Source organism: Perca flavescens, chromosome 13 (genome assembly GCF_004354835.1).
Source record: "Perca flavescens isolate YP-PL-M2 chromosome 13, PFLA_1.0, whole genome shotgun sequence".
Classification (NCBI taxonomy): Eukaryota; Metazoa; Chordata; class Actinopteri; order Perciformes; family Percidae; genus Perca; species Perca flavescens.
The window spans coordinates 35668989-35687059 of record NC_041343.1 but is presented as its reverse complement, the minus strand read 5'-3'; the positions used below and the strand labels follow the sequence as shown (position 1 = coordinate 35687059).

The following is an 18071-nucleotide window of genomic DNA, read 5'->3' as shown; positions in this document are numbered from 1 at the left end:
ATGAGGTCACCTGACAAGTTACAGTCTGAAGAATGATGAGGTCACCTGACAAGTTACAGTCTGAAGAATGATGAGGTCACCTGACAAGTTACACTGAAGAATGATGAGGTCACCTGACAAGTTACAGCTGAAGAATGATGAAGAATGATGAGGTCACCTGACAAGTTACAGTCTGAAGAATGATGAGGTCACCTGACAAGTTACAATGAAGAATGATGAGGTCACCTGACAAGTTACACCTGAAGAATGATGAGGTCACCTGAAGTTACAGTCTGAAGAATGATGAGGAAGAGTCTGAAGAATGATGAGGTCACCTGACAAGTTACAGTCTGAAGAATGATGAGGTCACCTGACAAGTTACAGCCTGAAGAATGATGAGGTCACCTGACAAGTTACAGTCTGAAGAATGATGAGGTCACCTGACAAGTTACAGCCTGAAGAAGAATGATGAGAATGATCACCTGACAAGTTACAGTCTGAAGAATGATGAGGTCACCTGACAAGTTACAGCCTGAAGAATGATGAGGTCACCTGACAAGTTACAGTCTGAAGAATGATGAGGTCACCTGACAAGTTACAGTCTGAAGAATGATGAGGTCACCTGACAAGTTACAGTCTGAAGAATGATGAGGTCACCTGACAAGTTACAGCATGAAGAATGATGAGGTCACCTGACAAGAATGATGAGGTCACCTGACAAGTTACAGCATGAAGAATGATGAGGTCACCTGACAAGTTACAGCATGAAGAATGATGAGGTCACCTGACAAGTTACAGTCTGAAGAATGATGAGGTCACCTGACCAGTTACAGTCTGAAGAATGATGAGGTCACCTGACAAGTTACAGCATGAAGAATGATGAGGTCACCTGACAAGTTACAGTCTGAAGAATGATGAGGTCACCTGACAAGTTACAGCCTGTAGAATGATGAGGTCACCTGACCAGTTACAGTCTGAAGAATGATGAGGTCACCTGACCAGTTACAGTCTGAAGAATGATGAGGTCACCTGACCAGTTACACTGAAGAATGATGAGGTTGACAGTTACAGCCTGAAGAATGATGAGGTCACCTGACAAGTTACAGTCTGAAGAATGATGAGGTCACCTGACAAGTTACAGCATGAAGAATGATGAGGTCACCTGACCAGTTACAGCATGAAGAATGATGAGGTCACCACCAGTCTGAAGAATGATGACCTGACAAGTTACAGTCTGAAGAATGATGAGGTCACCTGAAGTTACAGCATGAAGAATGATGAGGTCACCTGACAAGGTTACAGTCTGAAGAATGATGAGGTCACCTGAGCATGAAGAATGATGAGGTTGACAAGCATGAAGAATGATGAGGTCACCTGACAAGTTACAGTCTGAAGAATGATGAGGTCACCTGACAAGTTACAGCATGAAGAATGATGAGGTGACAAGTTACAGCATGAAGAATGATGAGGTCACCTGACAAGTTACAGTCATGAAGAATGATGAGGAATGATGAAGGTCAGGTCACCTGACAAGTTACAGCATGAAGAATGATGAGGTCACCTGACAAGTTACAGCATGAAGAATGATGAGGTCACCTGACAAGTTACAGTCTGAAGAATGATGAGGTCACCTGACAAGTTACAGTCTGAAGAATGATGAGGTCACCTGACAAGTTACAGCATGAAGAAAGAATGATGCATGAAGAATGATGAGGTCACCTGACAAGAATGATACAGTTACAGTCTGAAGAATGATGAGGTCATGTTCATGAAGAATGATGAGGTCACCTGACAAGTTACACATGAAGATGAAGAATGATGAGGTCACCTGACAAGTTACAGTCTGAAGAATGATGAGGTCACCTGACCAGTTACAGTCATGAGGTTGACAAGTTACAGCATGAAGAATGATGAGGTCACCTGACAAGTTACAGCATGAAGAATGATGAGGTCACCTGACCAGTTACAGCATGAAGAATGATGAGGTCACCTGACAAGTTACAGTCTGAAGAATGATGAGGTCACCTGACAAGTTACAGCATGAAGAATGATGAGGTCACCTGACAAGTTACAGCATGAAGAATGATGAGGTCACCTGACAAGGTACAGCCTGTAAATTATGTCAGGTGTAGTCACATGTTACACGCTGAACATGTCAGGTTCAGAAGAAGATGTGGGCGGAGCAACAAGGTCTGATTGGTTCTTTCACGGAATGATTGTAAAGATTTACACACGGGAGTCTGCCCAAAGTCGTTGAAGCACAACGTACGCAACAGGAAATGTAAATAAACAGAAATGCAACTACAAATTAAGTTCTATGGACATTTACTGTTAAAATATGAAGTCATACAACTGTTAATACACAGATATTTCTAAGAGTGAATTCTGGGTAAGCCTGCTTCATGCTACACTTTGAGGTGAAAAGGATTGTGGGTAAACCCGAGCTCACCCAGTAAGTTGGAGTGTGGCCCCGCCCCGTCCCGGACCTCCACCACATCATAGGTTGCTTCAACATCAAAGTCCAGGAAGTGGAGCTGTAGGTTCTGCCCCTCAGCGGCGTGCAGCGTCCACAGGCCTGCAGCAGAGGATCATGGGTAATAACGGGAGGGGAACATTTACACAGTTTCTCTTTGTTTACCTGTTTTCATTTTAAAGTTATTTGTTTACATACGTTACAACTTTACTGTCAATTCTCAAAAGAAGAAATAAAAAGAATCAATCACAGCGTGTATAGAGTCCAGTACTGGAGGAAGACAGATTTACTTTAGTAAAAGTAGAAGTACCACAATGACCACCCTACTTAAGTAAAAGTTAAAAGTACCTCATTTTAAATGTACTTTAAGTGTTAAAAGTAAAAGTACTTGCATAACGATTTATTCTCCTAATGTCTATATTCTATTAATTTAAAAGAACGGTATGGGCTGTGGCATTTTAATTAAGTTAGAGTCTAACCCTTTAGGTTAATGTCATGGTGCTTACCGTCTGTGGCCCAGTTTACATTCTGACTTACAATTCTGGTGATCTGCACGAAGCTCAACTTTGCATTATTTCCCACAGGACAGTGAATGTTGCACACATTTCTCTAGCGAGAACACACAGGCTTGGACAACAAGTAAGTGGCTTCACAGCTGAGGAGGACCGGGAGTGTTTTTAAGATAAATATATAAGGGTTGTATATTAACCCTATGTGAACGGATGCTTCACATATGACCAAGTAGAGTAGTAGAGTATCGGGAGCAGCACACACACACACACACACACACACACACACACACACAAAAACGCACACACACACAAAAACGAACACACACACACACACAGACACACACACACACAAATGCACACACACGATGGGTGTACTCACACTTGGCCTCGTTCCCGTAGGATTGTGGGTAATTTGGGGAACTGAAGGTGGAGTTTGGCTCCCAGAGATCGAAGGGTCCTCCGCAGTCAGCTGGACCAATCAGAGCAGAGAGGGGGTGGAGTCAGACCAATCAGACCAGAGAGAGGGCAGAGTCAGACCAATTAGAGCAGAGTCAGACCAATCAGAGCAGAGAGAGAGGGAGAGTCAGACCAATCAGAGCAGAGAGAGGGCAGAGTCAGACCAATCAGAGCAGAGCAGTCAGAAACTGTTTCCAAATACCTTTGTGAATTCAGAAAAATACAGACTGTCTAACGGCGCTTAGACCATTTTTTTTAATGCAGGGGCCACATTTAGGGATAAAGAGGGAACCCACAGCTTATTGATCACTGCACATTAATAAAATCCTTCTTTAGGGTAAAAGGGGTCGAGGGTTAACATCACCCTCCCCTCCCCCCTCCCCAAGTGTTGGGTGATGTGTTAACATTCTTTTTTTATTAGTTTAAAGTCTGTAGAAACGAAGAATAATGATGAAAATGTGTCTTACCTGGGATCGGGGGGGGCGTTGTTGGAGGCGGGACGTTGGTTGGTTCAGGGGGGGCGGGGCCACAGGGGTCAGAGGTCAGCGTGATGTCATCCAGAGCGATGTCGTTCCTCATTCCTCCTTTCTTCAGCGCCTCAAACACCACCTGCAGAGAAATGATATCAGCCGACTTCCTAACCCCTAACCCTGCAGAGACTTCCTGTGTGATGTCACTGTGTGATGTCACCGTGTGATGTCACTGACCGTGCTCTCCGTCGTCAGGTTCAGCGTCACCTGGCCGTAGTTCCAGCGGTCGCCGTAGTTACCGTCTCTCTGGAACAGCACGGTGACGTCCGGCTGGGACAGCAGCACTCGGAGACGGTAGATGTCCTCCCCCAACATGTGGTACCTGGACACACCTTTAACCCTTCAGATATTCACCTGACACACCTTTAACTCTTCAGACATTCACCTGGACACACCTTTAACTCTTCAGACATTCACCTGACACACCTTTAACTCTTCAGACATTCACCTGGACACACCTTTAACTCTTCAGACATTCACCTGACACACCTTTAACCCTTCAGACATTCACCTGACACACCTTTAACCCTTCAGACATTCACCTGACACACCTTTAACTCTTCAGACATTCACCTGGACACACCTTTAACTCTTCAGACATTCACCTGACACACCTTTAACCCTTCAGACATTCACCTGACACACCTTTAACCCTTCAGACATTCACCTGACACACCTTTAACCCTTCAGACATTCACCTGACACACCTTTAACCCTTCAGACATTCACCTGACACACCTTTAACCCTTCAGACATTCACCTGACACACCTTTAACTCTTCAGACATTCACCTGACACACCTTTAACCCTTCAGACATTCACCTGACACATCTTTAACCCTTCAGATATTCACCTGACACACCTTTAACCCTTCAGACATTCACCTGACACAACTTTAACTCTTCAGACATTCACCTGACACACCTTTAACTCTTCAGACATTCACCTGACACATCTTTAACTCTTCAGACATTCACCTGACACAACTTTAACTCTTCAGACATTCACCTGACACACCTTTAACTCTTCAGACATTTACCTGACACACCTTTAACCCTTCAGACATTCACCTGACACACCTTTAACCCTTCAGACATTCACCTGACACACCTTTAACCATTCAGACATTCACCTGACACACCTTCAACCCTTCAGATATTCACATTACACACCTTCTGTCTGCGAGCAGATTGCTAGTGTAGAAACAAGCATCAAAAACCTCAAAAAACATCAAAACATGCTATTTTGTTGTTTTGTTTTTCAAAAAAGTGCCAACAAACGTTTAAATAGTAACATAAAGAATGCTAGAGAAGTATATATTAAAATTCATAGCAGAAAATAGAAGTAAAAGCACCCTAAAATAGCAAGTATCTATTCAATCCTGCAAAATGCAACAGCCATGCAGCTAGCAGATCAAGGAGAGATGACTACCATTTGAGACAAAAATGATATCGCACTGAAACCATGCGGGAACTCATAGTGAACCTTTAATACAAAGATCAAGATCACTGCTAGGAACAGAGAAATATTTAAAATGCTCAGCTTCACGGAGAGGTGAAGAATGGAATGCTTTTTGCATTTGACACTAAGAAAAGTACTACAAAAAAGTAATAAAACAGTAACAAAAAAGCATAAAAATAGTACAAATAAAAGGTAAATGTTTGTGTCAGAAAGCTGTTTATTTTGGGATGGTTTACCAGAAGCTGAGGCAGGCGGCAGGTGGAGTGGGCGGAGTCAGAGGGAGGCTATAGATCCTGAAGCTCTTGAGCCACTGACCGGGACTCAGAGGAGTCACGATGTAGAAACCTGACAGACACAAACACAACATTTAGGGATGCACCCAATCCAGAGTTTTGGGGTTGGTCTAAATCCTGAATCCACTGGTTGAGATGGTGCTGACTCCTCCTCCCATCCTCAGTCCATGAACCCAGTAAACACATGAATGAAGTAAACAGGGACTGTCCTTCCTTTGCTGTACCTGAAGTTGCTGCATTCTGGCTGCTGTCTGGAGATTCCTTCATGCACAACTCGTATTCTTCCAGATGTTTCAGACCAGATGTTGTAACAGAGGCCATGTTGTGTATAGTTTAGGGTCCTCGTCACCACCAGACCAATCAGTATTGAACAAATTGAACATGTAGCTGGACTTGAATGGCCTTCTTTTGACTGAAAGTACTGCCACACAACACTTTTTCTGCTCATCAGAAACACCAGGTGGACTGGTAGCTGGAGAGGTGCCAGTTCACTTTCTGGGCACTACCAAGGTGCCCTTGAGCAAGGCACCGAACTGCTCAGGGCGCCTTTTCAGCAGTCGCAGCCCACTCACTCTGACATGTCTCCATTAGTGCATGTAAATAGACCTGTGTGTGTGTGTATATTTCAGGTGAGTGTGTAATAACAACAGAGTGTAAATTGTAATTACACCATTGGGGATCAATAAAGAGTATTAATTAAATTCATTATAATTACGTAAACACCTTCCCGTAATCAATGACCAGCCGAGTGCAAGCATAGGGTTCGGTTCATCAGGAACAAATTTTAATGTTCAGCAGAAGCCCAACCCCGTCTACAAGCCCAATATTCAGCCCAATCAGAAGCCCAATATTTAGCCCAATTCAGCCCAATCAGAAGCCCAAGCCCAAGCCCAATATTCAGCCCAATCAGAAGCCCAACCCCGGCTACAAGCCCAATATTCAGCCCAATCAGAAGCCCAAGCCCAACCCCGTCTACAAGCCCAATATTCAGCCCAATCAGAAGCCCAAGCCTACAAGCCCAATATTCAGCCCAATCAGAAGCCCAACCCCGCCTACAAGCCCAATATTCAGCCCAATCAGAAGCCCAACCCTACAAGCCCAATATTCAGCCCAATCAGAAGCCCAACCCCGCCTACAAGCCCAATATTCAGCCCAATCAGAAGCCCAACCCCGTCTACAAGCCCAATATTCAGCCCAATCAGAAGCCCAACCCCGTCTACAAGCCCAATATTCAGCCCAATCAGAAGCCCAACCCCGTCTACAAGCCCAATATTCAGCCCAATCAGAAGCCCAACCCCGTCTACAAGCCCAATATTTCAGCCCAACCCCGTCTCACAAGCCCAATATTCAGCCCAATCAGAAGCCCAACCCCGTCTACAAGCCCAATATTCAGCCCAATCAGAAGCCCAACCCCGTCTAAAAGCCCAATCAGAAGCCCAATCCTGACAACATTCCTACTGAGACAATATGACTCATGGTTTAATCTCTCAGTATGACCACTTCCTGTCTGTCTCTGGTTTGGTTTCCTGCGTTGTTAGTTTCAGTATTAGTTGGTTTTGTTAAGTTTAGCTTTATGTCATTTAATAGGTTAGTTGCCATGGTGATGTGAAACTAACCGGAGCTGTCGTTGAGCGTGTGGTCGCCACTCGGGCCGCTCAGCGGAGGAAATGTGGCACCGCGGGTTCGAATCCAGTCACCGTCATCGTCGTACTGCTGCCGCCAGAAACACATGCCCTGCTCAAAGGTACAGGTCAGCTTCTGTTCATCTACACACACACACACACACACACACACACACACACACACACACACACACACACACACACACACACACTGACACCACTCACACACACACACACACACACACAAACACAAACACAAACACACACACACACACACACACACACACACACACACACACACACACACACACACACACACACACACAGACATACACACAAACAAACACACACACACACACACAGACATACACACAAACAAACACACACAAAGACACAGAGACACACACAAACACACACAAACACACACAGACACACACCGGTCAGGTACAGAAACTCTCCTGAGGTATATTTCAAGATATAATAATATAATATAGTGATGTATTTCCTGTTGAGAGGTGTAATGAAGTGATTGGTTACTGGAGAGTTGGGAAAGTTGAAAGGTGTAATGAAGTGATTGGTTAGGGTTATGTGTATTTCCTGTTGAGAGGTGTAATGAAGTGATTGGTTAGGGTTAGGGTTATGTGTATTTCCTGTTGAGAGGTGTAATGAAGTGATTGGTTACTGGAGAGTTGGGACAGTTGAAAGGTGTAATGAAGTGATTGGTTAGGGTTAGGGTTATGTGTATTTCCTGTTGAGAGGTGTAATGAAGTGATTGGTTACTGGAGAGTTGGGAGAGGTTGGCAGCGCTGTAGCTGGCGGTGAACCCCGACAGGTTGTTGACGTCATCAGAGATAAACTCCACGGTTGATTGGTCTGTCAGCAGCCACATGGTCCCAGGAGGGGTGGAGCCTGAGAGCTCAGCTGCCAATCAGATTCAAACGTCAGTTAATGTGTTTTTAAACCAAAACGTAGCAGTGGAGATGTGTGTGTGTGTGTGTGTGTGTGTGTGTGTGTGTGTGTGTGTGTGTGTGTGTGTGTGTGTGTGTGTGTGTGTGTGTGTGTGTGTGTGTGTGTGTGTGTGTGTGTGTTGTGTGAGCGGAGACCCAGAGGCATGCTGGATCTGGCTAAAGAGGCTTGGGAGCAACAACCATCGCCCCACCACTCCGTCGCTGAGTATGTTTGTGTGTGTGTGTGTGTGTGTGTGTGCGTCGGTGTGCGTGTGTTTGTGTGTGTGTGTGTGTACCTGTCAGCAGTTTGTCTGCTCCGACGCCTTCATAAAGTTTCAGAGTGTCGATGTTTTCTTCTGTTTCAAACCGGAGGAAGTTGATCTGAACAGAAAGTCCTCTCTCCACCCTGAAAACATCTGTTACTGTCAGACAACAGACAGTCCTCTCTCCACCTTGAAAACATCTGTTACTGTCAGACAACAGACAGTCCTCTCTCCACCCTGAAAACATCTGTTACTGTCAGACAACAGACAGTCCTCTCTCCACCCTGAAAACATCTGTTACTGTCAGACAACAGACAGTCCTCTCTCCACCCTGAAAACATCTGTTACTGTCAGACAACAGACAGTCCTCTCTCCACCCTGAAAACATCTGTTACTGTCAGACAACAGACAGTCCTCTCTCCACCCTGAAAACATCTGTTACTGTCAGACAACAGACAGTCCTCTCTCATCTGAAAACATCTGTTACTGTCAGACAACAGACAGTCCTCTCTCCACCCTGAAAACATCTGTTACTGTCAGACAACAGACAGTCCTCTCTCCACCCTGAAAACATCTGTTACTGTCAGACAACAGACAGTCCTCTCTCCACCTTGAAAACATCTGTTACTGTCAGACAACAGACAGTCCTCCTCCACCCTCTGTCAGACAACAGACAGTCCTCTCTCCACCTTGAAAACATCTGTTACTGTCAGACAACAGACAGTCCTCTCTCCACCCTGAAAACATCTGTTACTGTCAGACAACAGACAGTCCCTCTCCACCCTGAAAACATCTGTTACTGTCAGACAACAGACAGTCCTCTCTCCACCCTGAAAACATCTGTTACTGTCAGACAACAGACAGTCCTCTCTCCACCCTGAAAACATCTGTTACTGTCAGACAACAGACAGTCCTCTCTCCACCCTGAAAACATCTGTTACTGTCAGACAACAGACAGTCCTCTCTCCACCCTGAAAACATCTGTTACTGTCAGACAACAGACAGTCCTCTCTCCACCCTGAAAACATCTGTTACTGTCAGAGAACAGATAGTCTTCTCTCCACCCAGAAAACATCTTTTACGGCAGGGTGTCAAACTCATTTTCCCAGAGGGCCACACTGGAAAAATAGAATCACACTAAGGGCCAGATATGTAGAGTTTATTGACGTGCTTTTGTTACTGCATGTCACTTTTTTTTACATTTTGGTAGCTTTTTTCCTCATTTTTGTTGTTTTGTCACCTTTTTGTAAATTTGTTGACATGAAACCCTACAAAAGTCATCAAAAGACTTCCTTAGAATTTAGCAAAACAATGATTACATTTTTTAACAACCTGTTTCTCAGCCTGAATATGAAAACTCTCTCTTTGCTTCTGGGGGAATTTATGAGTCTCAGAGTCGGCAAATCTGCCATATGTCTGCTTTGAATGTCAAGTAATTGCAGTTTAAAAAACACTTTCCTGTGTTTTTGGGCGGGATAAAATTTATTGTGAACCCAAATTGATATACGGGCCGGATGTGAATCTGCATTGGGCCGGATTTGGCACACAGGCCTTGAGTTTGACACCTGTGTTCTACGGTCAGAGAGAAACACCCACCTAAAGCCTCTGCTCCCCTCCCAGAATGCACCTGTGTACCTGAGGATCCAGCGACAGAAGCTGCTGCTGTTGTACGTCTCCGAGACGTCTGATGTACTGAAGAAACCGCTCGGACCGCTCAGCACGAACTGTCCGTCACACGCCGTTGCTATGGAGAACAGAGGGATCACAGGAAATAGCTGAGATCTGTCTACTTCCTGTTCAATTCTGCTCGCAGATAATACCCCCTTTAAATTTTAATCAATCCTGATCCTCCTGTAAACGTTTTTAGCACTTGTCCGATTGAGCAAATAATTCTACTGGCCTGAAATCAATTTAAAATGTTCCTTGTAAGAATATTATTTTTGATACGATGACGTGACATTTTACTTTCCCCGGCCATCGGGAACGCTGATGTTGAACCCTAAATATGAATCAGATTGGGTTAGTTCGTCACCACAGCGAGCAGCGTCTTCGTCCGAGGCGTCGGGACAGTCGGGGACACCGTCACACAGCTGATCAATCCGAACACACACAGATCCATCGGCACATGATGTCTGAAGAGGAGGACATGTCCCTGAAGACAGAAAGAGACAAAAATATTCAGAGACACTTCACTGGGATGCAGAGAGACTCTGAGACACAAAGATCAGAGACAGAGACACAAAGATCAGAGACCCAAAGATCAGAGACAGAGACACAAAGATCAGAGACAAAAACACAAAGATCAGAGACAGAGACACAAAGATCAGAGACAAAGACACAAAGATCAGAGACACAAAGATCAGAGACAGAGACACAAAGATCAGAGACAAAGACACAAAGATCAGAGACACAAAGATCAGAGACAAAGACACAAAGATCAGAGACATAAAGATCAGAGACAGAGACACAAAGATCAGAGACAGAGACACAAAGATCAGAGACACAAAGATCAGAGACAGAGACACAAAGATCAGAGACAAAGACACAAAGATCAGAGACACAAAGATCAGAGACAGAGACACAAAGATCAGAGACAGAGACACAAAGATCAGAGACACAAAGATCAGAGACAAAGACACAAAGATCAGAGACACAAAGATCAGAGACAGAGACACAAAGATCAGAGACACAAAGATCAGAGACTCTGAGACACACCTGTTGTAGGAGTGATGGTTGTCGGTGTGATGGTTGTCGGAGTGATGGTTGTCGGAGTGATGGTTGTCGGTGTGATGGTTGTCGGAGTGATGGTTGTCGGAGTGATGGTTGTTGGAGCAGCTGTAGTCTCGTCTGGTTTCTCTGCAGGAACATGTGTTTAGATTTTAAGTTTTTCCAGTAGAATTAAATTTAAAGATAGCCAGTCAGAAGCAGAGTATGAGGGTGTGCCCTGACAGTACCTAAGTAAGGACTACTAGCCAGTCAGAAGCAGAGTATGAGGGCCCTGACAGTACCTAGGTAAGGACTACTAGCCAGTCAGAAGCAGAGTATGAGGGCCCTGACAGTACCTAGGTAAGGACTACTAGCCAGTCAGAAGCAGAGTATGAGGGCCCTGACAGTACCTAGGTAAGGACTACTAGCCAGTCAGAAGCAGAGTATGAGGGCCCTGACAGTACCTAGGTAAGGACTACTAGCCAGTCAGAAGCAGAGTATGAAGGCGTGCCCTGAAAGTACCTAGGTAAGGACTACTAGCCAGTCAGAAGCAGAGTATGAAGGCTTGCCCTGAAAGTACCTAGGTAAGGACTACTAGCCAGTCAGAAGCAGAGTATGAAGGCGTGCCCTGAAAGTACCTAGGTAAGGACTACTAGCCAGTCAGAAGCAGAGTATGAGGGCCCTGACAGTACCTAGGTAAGGACTACTAGCCAGTCAGAAGCAGAGTATGAAGGCGTGCCCTGACAGTACCTAGGTAAGGACTACTAGCCAGTCAGAAGCAGAGTATGAGGGCCCTGACAGTACCTAGGTAAGGACTACTAGCCAGTCAGAAGCAGAGTATGAAGGCGTGCCCTGACAGTACCTAGGTAAGTACTACTAGCCAGTCAGAAGCAGAGTATGAGGGCCCTGACAGTACCTAGGTAAGGACTACTAGCCAGTTAGAAGCAGAGTATGAGGGCCCTGACAGTACCTAGGTAAGGACTACTAGCCAGTCAGAAGCAGAGTATGAGGGCCCTGACAGTACCTAGGTAAGGACTACTAGCCAGTCAGAAGCAGAGTATGAAGGCGTGCCCTGACAGTACCTAGGTAAGTACTACTAGCCAGTCAGAAGCAGAGTATGAGGGCCTTGACAGTACCTAGGTAAGGACTACTAGCCAGTCAGAAGCAAAGTATGAGGCTGTGTCCTGACAGTACCTAGGTAAGGACTACTAGCCAGTCAGAAGCAGAGTATGAGGCCGTGTCCTGACAGTATCTAGGTAAGGACTACTAGCCAGTCAGAAGCAGAGTATGAGGCTGTGTCCTGACAGTACCTAGGTAAGGACTACTAGCCAGTCAGAAGCAGAGTATGAGGGCGTGCCCTGACGGTACCTGGGTAAGGACTACTAGCCAGTCAGAAGCAGAGTATGAGGGCGTGCCCTGACAGTACCTAGGTAAGGACTACTAGCCAGTCAGAAGCAGAGTATGAGGGCGTGCCCTGACAGAACCTAGGTAAGGACTACTAGCCAGTCAGAAGCAGAGTATGAGGGCGTGCCCTGACAGTACCTAGGTAAGGACTACTAGCCAGTCAGAAGCAAAGTATGAGGCTGTGTCCTGACAGTACCTAGGTAAGGACTACTAGCCAGTCAGAAGCAGAGTATGAGGCCGTGTCCTGACAGTATCTAGGTAAGGACTACTAGCCAGTCAGAAGCAGAGTATGAGGCTGTGTCCTGACAGTACCTAGGTAAGGACTACTAGCCAGTCAGAAGCAGAGTATGAGGGCGTGCCCTGACAGTACCTGGGTAAGGACTACTAGCCAGTCAGAAGCAGAGTATGAGGGCGTGCCCTGACAGAACCTAGGTAAGGACTACTAGCCAGTCAGAAGCAGAGTAGGAGGCCCTGACAGTACCTAGGTAAGGACTACTAGCCAGTCAGAAGCAGAGTATGAGGGTGTGCCCTGACAGTACCTAGGTAAGGACTACTAGCCAGTCAGAAGCAGAGTATGAGGGCCCTGACAGTACCTAGGTAAGGACTACTAGCCAGTCAGATGCAGAGTATGAGGGTGTGCCCTGACAGTACCTAGGTAAGGACTACTAGCCATTCAGAAGCAGAGTATGAGGGTGTGCCACGCTAGCAGCTAGGTAAGGACTACTAGCCAGTCAGAAGCAGAGTATGAGGGTGTGCCCTGACAGTACCTAGGTAAGGACTACTAGCCAGTCAGAAGCAGAGTATGAGGGTGTGCCCTGACAGTACCTAGGTAAGGACTACTAGCCAGTCAGAAGCAGAGTATGAGGGTGTGCCCCGACAGTACCTAGGTAAGGACTACTAGCCAGTCAGGAGCAGAGTATGAGGGCGTGCCCTGACAGAACCTAGGTAAGGACTACTAGCCAGTCAGAAGCAGAGTATTAGGGTGTGCCACGCTAGCAGCTAGGTAAGGACTACTAGCCAGTCAGAAGCAGAGTATGAGGGTGTGCCCTGACAGTACCTAGGTAAGGACTACTAGCCAGTCAGAAGCAGAGTATGAGGGTGTGCCCTGACAGTACCTAGGTAAGGACTACTAGCCAGTCAGAAGCAGAGTATGAGGGTGTGCCCCGACAGTACCTAGGTAAGGACTACTAGCCAGTCAGGAGCAGAGTATGAGGGCGTGCCCTGACAGAACCTAGGTAAGGACTACTAGCCAGTCAGAAGCAGAGTATTAGGGTGTGCCACGCTAGCAGCTAGGTAAGGACTACTAGCCAGTCAGAAGCAGAGTATGAGGCTGTGTCCTGACAGTACCTAGGTAAGGACTACTAGCCAGTCAGAAGCAGAGTATGAGGGCGTGCCCTGACAGTACCTGGGTAAGGACTACTAGCCAGTCAGAAGCAGAGTATGAGGGCGTGCCCTGACAGTACCTAGGTAAGGACTACTAGCCAGTCAGAAGCAGAGTATGAGGGCGTGCCCTGACAGAACCTAGGTAAGGACTACTAGCCAGTCAGAAGCAGAGTATGAGGGCGTGCCCTGACAGTACCTAGGTAAGGACTACTAGCCAGTCAGAAGCAGAGTAGGAGGCCCTGACAGTACCTAGGTAAGGACTACTAGCCAGTCAGAAGCAGAGTATGAGGGTGTGCCCTGACAGTACCTAGGTAAGGACTACTAGCCATTCAGAAGCAGAGTATGAGGGTGTGCCACGCTAGCAGCTAGGTAAGGACTACTAGCCAGTCAGAAGCAGAGTATGAGGGTGTGCCCTGACAGTACCTAGGTAAGGACTACTAGCCAGTCAGAAGCAGAGTATGAGGGCCCTGACAGTAGCTAGGTAAGGACTACTAGCCAGTCAGAAGCAGAGTATGAGGGTGTGCCCCGACAGTACCTAGGTAAGGACTACTAGCCAGTCAGAAGCAGAGTATGAGGGCGTGCCCTGACAGTACCTAGGTAAGGACTACTAGCCAGTCAGAAGCAGAGTATTAGGGTGTGCCACGCTAGCAGCTAGGTAAGGACTACTAGCCAGTCAGAAGCAGAGTATGAGGGTGTGCCCTGACAGTACCTAGGTAAGGACTACTAGCCAGTCAGAAGCAGAGTATGAGGGTGTGCCCTGACAGTACCTAGGTAAGGACTACTAGCCAGTCAGAAGCAGAGTATGAGGGTGTGCCCCGACAGTACCTAGGTAAGGACTACTAGCCAGTCAGGAGCAGAGTATGAGGGCGTGCCCTGACAGAACCTAGGTAAGGACTACTAGCCAGTCAGAAGCAGAGTATTAGGGTGTGCCACGCTAGCAGCTAGGTAAGGACTACTAGCCAGTCAGAAGCAGACTATGAGGGTGTGCCACGCTAGCAGCTAGGTAAGGACTACCGAAGGTGATGTAGACGTTGTTTCTGTTTCTATCTCTGTGTATCTACATACATACATATATATATATATACGTATTATATACCTGTGATGTGGATGCTGTTTCTGTCGATCACCAGTCCCGTGTTCCCGGCCACCTGAAGCCCCGCCCATAGCTGATGCTCTACCTCCTGTACCTCGATCAGCTGACTGAACCAGATGTCAAAGGTCACGACCACGCTGCCCTGACTGCAGACACACACATCAACAAACATTCAAACACCAGATCATATTCCAGGTAATTAACGTGTTTCATCTTTTACTGATCAACCAATCAGGCAGAAGCAAATTAAGATAAACTCAGAAAGGTAACACATCTTTACCCTGAGCACTGTAAACTCATCCTCAGATTCTGATTGGCTGTGCAGATCGTTGATCAGTGACCATGTGATGTGTGATGATATTTACCTGAAGTGTAAAATCCGGCAGGACTGGAAGTCCAGTCGGAGCTCGCTGAGACCGAACGCCTCCGACACCTGTCGACCAATCAGATCAGAGAAACATGACACCTGTAGATTAGTCTCGCATGTCCAGACCTTCCTCCACAGCGCTGTGGCGGAAGAAACTTGTTTTGGTGTAACATTTGCACCCCACTAAAGGATGTTAAAGCTAACAATATTTCACAATAAAAGCTCACATCGGATGTTAAAGCTAACTGTTATTTCACAAGAAAAGCTCACATCAGATGTTAAAGCTAACAAATATTTCACAATAAAAGCTTGGAGTCTTACCAGGTTTTGGACATTGAAGGCAAGAGATTTAAACTGCAGACTGCTGGAGTTTTTCAGCTCGTCGGAGTAAACTGCTCCATGTGTGATCACCATGCGGCCGCTCAACATGCCTGGCTTAACGGCACCTCGGCACACAAACACCAAAACTCAACATTTGGGAGGTTTTTCGTGACACATATTAAAAAAAATACATAAAATAAGATACAGAACTATAAACACAATAGAGAAAAGACAAGATACAGAAGATGAAAAGTTCACCAGAATAAAAGAACACAGAAATAAAAAGGCACAAAGCTTAAATGCTTAAAAGGAACCACATTAACTAAATGGCCGCCCGATTGGTCTTCAGTTGAGTCAATAGAGATTATATTTCTAATATATCTGGGCAGATGTTCAGTGGCTGAAAGCCGAGGAAACTGGTGTTCATGTCCTGAAAAAGTTAAAGGTCCAATGGGATGAAGATTTCATTTTATGAGGTTTTTTAACATTAATATGAGTTCCCCCAGCCTGCCTATGGTCCCCCAGTGGCTAGAAATGGTGATAGGTGTAAACCGAGCCCTGGGTATCCTGCTCTGCCTTTGAGAAAATGAAAGCTCAGATGGACCAATCAGGAATCTTCTCCTTATGAGGTCATAAGCAAGGTTACCTCCCCTTTCTCTGCTTTGCCCGCCCAGAGAATTTGGCCCACCCATGAGAGAGAGACATCATGGCTTTCAAATGAGCAAAGTGGCAGATGGTCAAGGCCACACCCCCCCACACTTCTCTCCTCCTCAATAGCTACAGACACATAAATGTTACATCCTAAGGAAAGCTCATTGTGGGACTGGCTCTAGTGGCTGTAATTCTGCACCAAGGCTGAATTTCGGGAAAGAGACTTCAGATACAGTATTAGGGGACCACTAAGGTCTATATAAAAGAGACTTCAGATACAGTATTAGGGGACCACTAAGGTCTATATAAAAGAGACTTCAGATACAGTATTAGGGGACCACTAAGGTCTATATAAAAGAGACTTCAGATACAGTATTAGGGGACCACTAAGGTCTATATAAAAGAGACTTCAGATACAGTATTAGGGGACCACTAAGGTCTCTATAAAAGAGACTTCAGATACAGTATTAGGGGACCACTAAGGTGTCTATAAAAGAGACTTCAGATACAGTATTAGGGGACCACTAAGGTCTATATAAAAGAGACTTCAGATACAGTATTAGGGGACCACTAAGGTCTATATAAAAGAGACTTCAGATACAGTATTAGGGGACCACTAAGGTCTATATAAAAGAGACTTCAGATACAGTATTAGGGGACCACTAAGGTCTATATAAAAGATACTTCAGATACAGTATTAGGGGACCACTAAGGTCTATATAAAACCATCCAAAGAGCCCCATGTCATGGGACCTTTAAGGAGAAAACACAAGACTTTCACCCAGGAAACAGGTGTTCATGTGTGATGAGTACATCAGTAATCTGATTACCTTCAGGCTTCAGGCTGAGCCATGAAACTACGCTGAGTCCGATACAGCAGGCGAGGAGAAGAGTCGACACGACGGCCAGGAGAAGCTCCAGAGACGAGAGACGGAGCTTCATTCTGACAGAACAAACACACAATCAACACATCTACAATACATTTACCAATCAATATATCTACCAATCAATACACCTACCAATCAATACATCTACCAATCAATAGATCTACATCTACAATACATCTATCAATAAATACATCTACCAATCAATACAACTACCAATCAATACAACTACATCTACAACACATCTACCAATCAATACAACTACCAATCAATACAACTACATCTACAACACATCTACCAATCAATACATCTACCAATCAATACATCTACATCTACAATACATCTATTAATAAATACATCTACCAATCAATACAACTACATCTACAACACATCTACCAATCAATACAACTACCAATCAATACATCTACCAATCAATACAACTACCAATCAATACAACTACATCTACAATACATCTACCAATCAATACAACTACCAATCAATACAACTACATCTACAATACATCTACCAATCAATACAACTACCAATCAATACATCTACCAATCAATACAACTACCAATCAATACAACTACATCTACAATACATCTACCAATCAATACAACTACCAATCAATACAACTACATCTACAATACATCTACCAATCAATACAACTACCAATCAATACATCTACCAATCAATACAACTACCAATCAATACATCTACCAATCA

At 45.3% G+C, this 18071-nt stretch overlaps 1 protein-coding gene across 1 annotated transcript in view; it reads right to left on the bottom strand.

Moving 5' to 3' along the window:
* Positions 1-17403, bottom strand: part of tmprss15 (transmembrane serine protease 15) — a 34143-nt gene extending 16740 nt beyond the window's left edge. Inside the window, exons 1-15 of the mRNA XM_028594630.1 lie at positions 17292-17403; positions 15811-15935; positions 15488-15555; positions 15126-15268; positions 11252-11392; positions 10569-10688; positions 10172-10280; positions 8570-8679; positions 8107-8247; positions 7321-7470; positions 5648-5756; positions 4128-4272; positions 3888-4029; positions 3344-3433; positions 2429-2554 (exon numbers count right to left, since the gene is read on the bottom strand). Of these exons, the coding sequence (XP_028450431.1) occupies positions 2429-2554; positions 3344-3433; positions 3888-4029; positions 4128-4272; positions 5648-5756; positions 7321-7470; positions 8107-8247; positions 8570-8679; positions 10172-10280; positions 10569-10688; positions 11252-11392; positions 15126-15268; positions 15488-15555; positions 15811-15935; positions 17292-17403 (1831 nt within the window). The remainder of the gene's footprint in view (positions 1-2428; positions 2555-3343; positions 3434-3887; positions 4030-4127; positions 4273-5647; positions 5757-7320; positions 7471-8106; positions 8248-8569; positions 8680-10171; positions 10281-10568; positions 10689-11251; positions 11393-15125; positions 15269-15487; positions 15556-15810; positions 15936-17291) is intronic.
* Between the last annotated feature and the right edge of the window lie 668 nt (positions 17404-18071).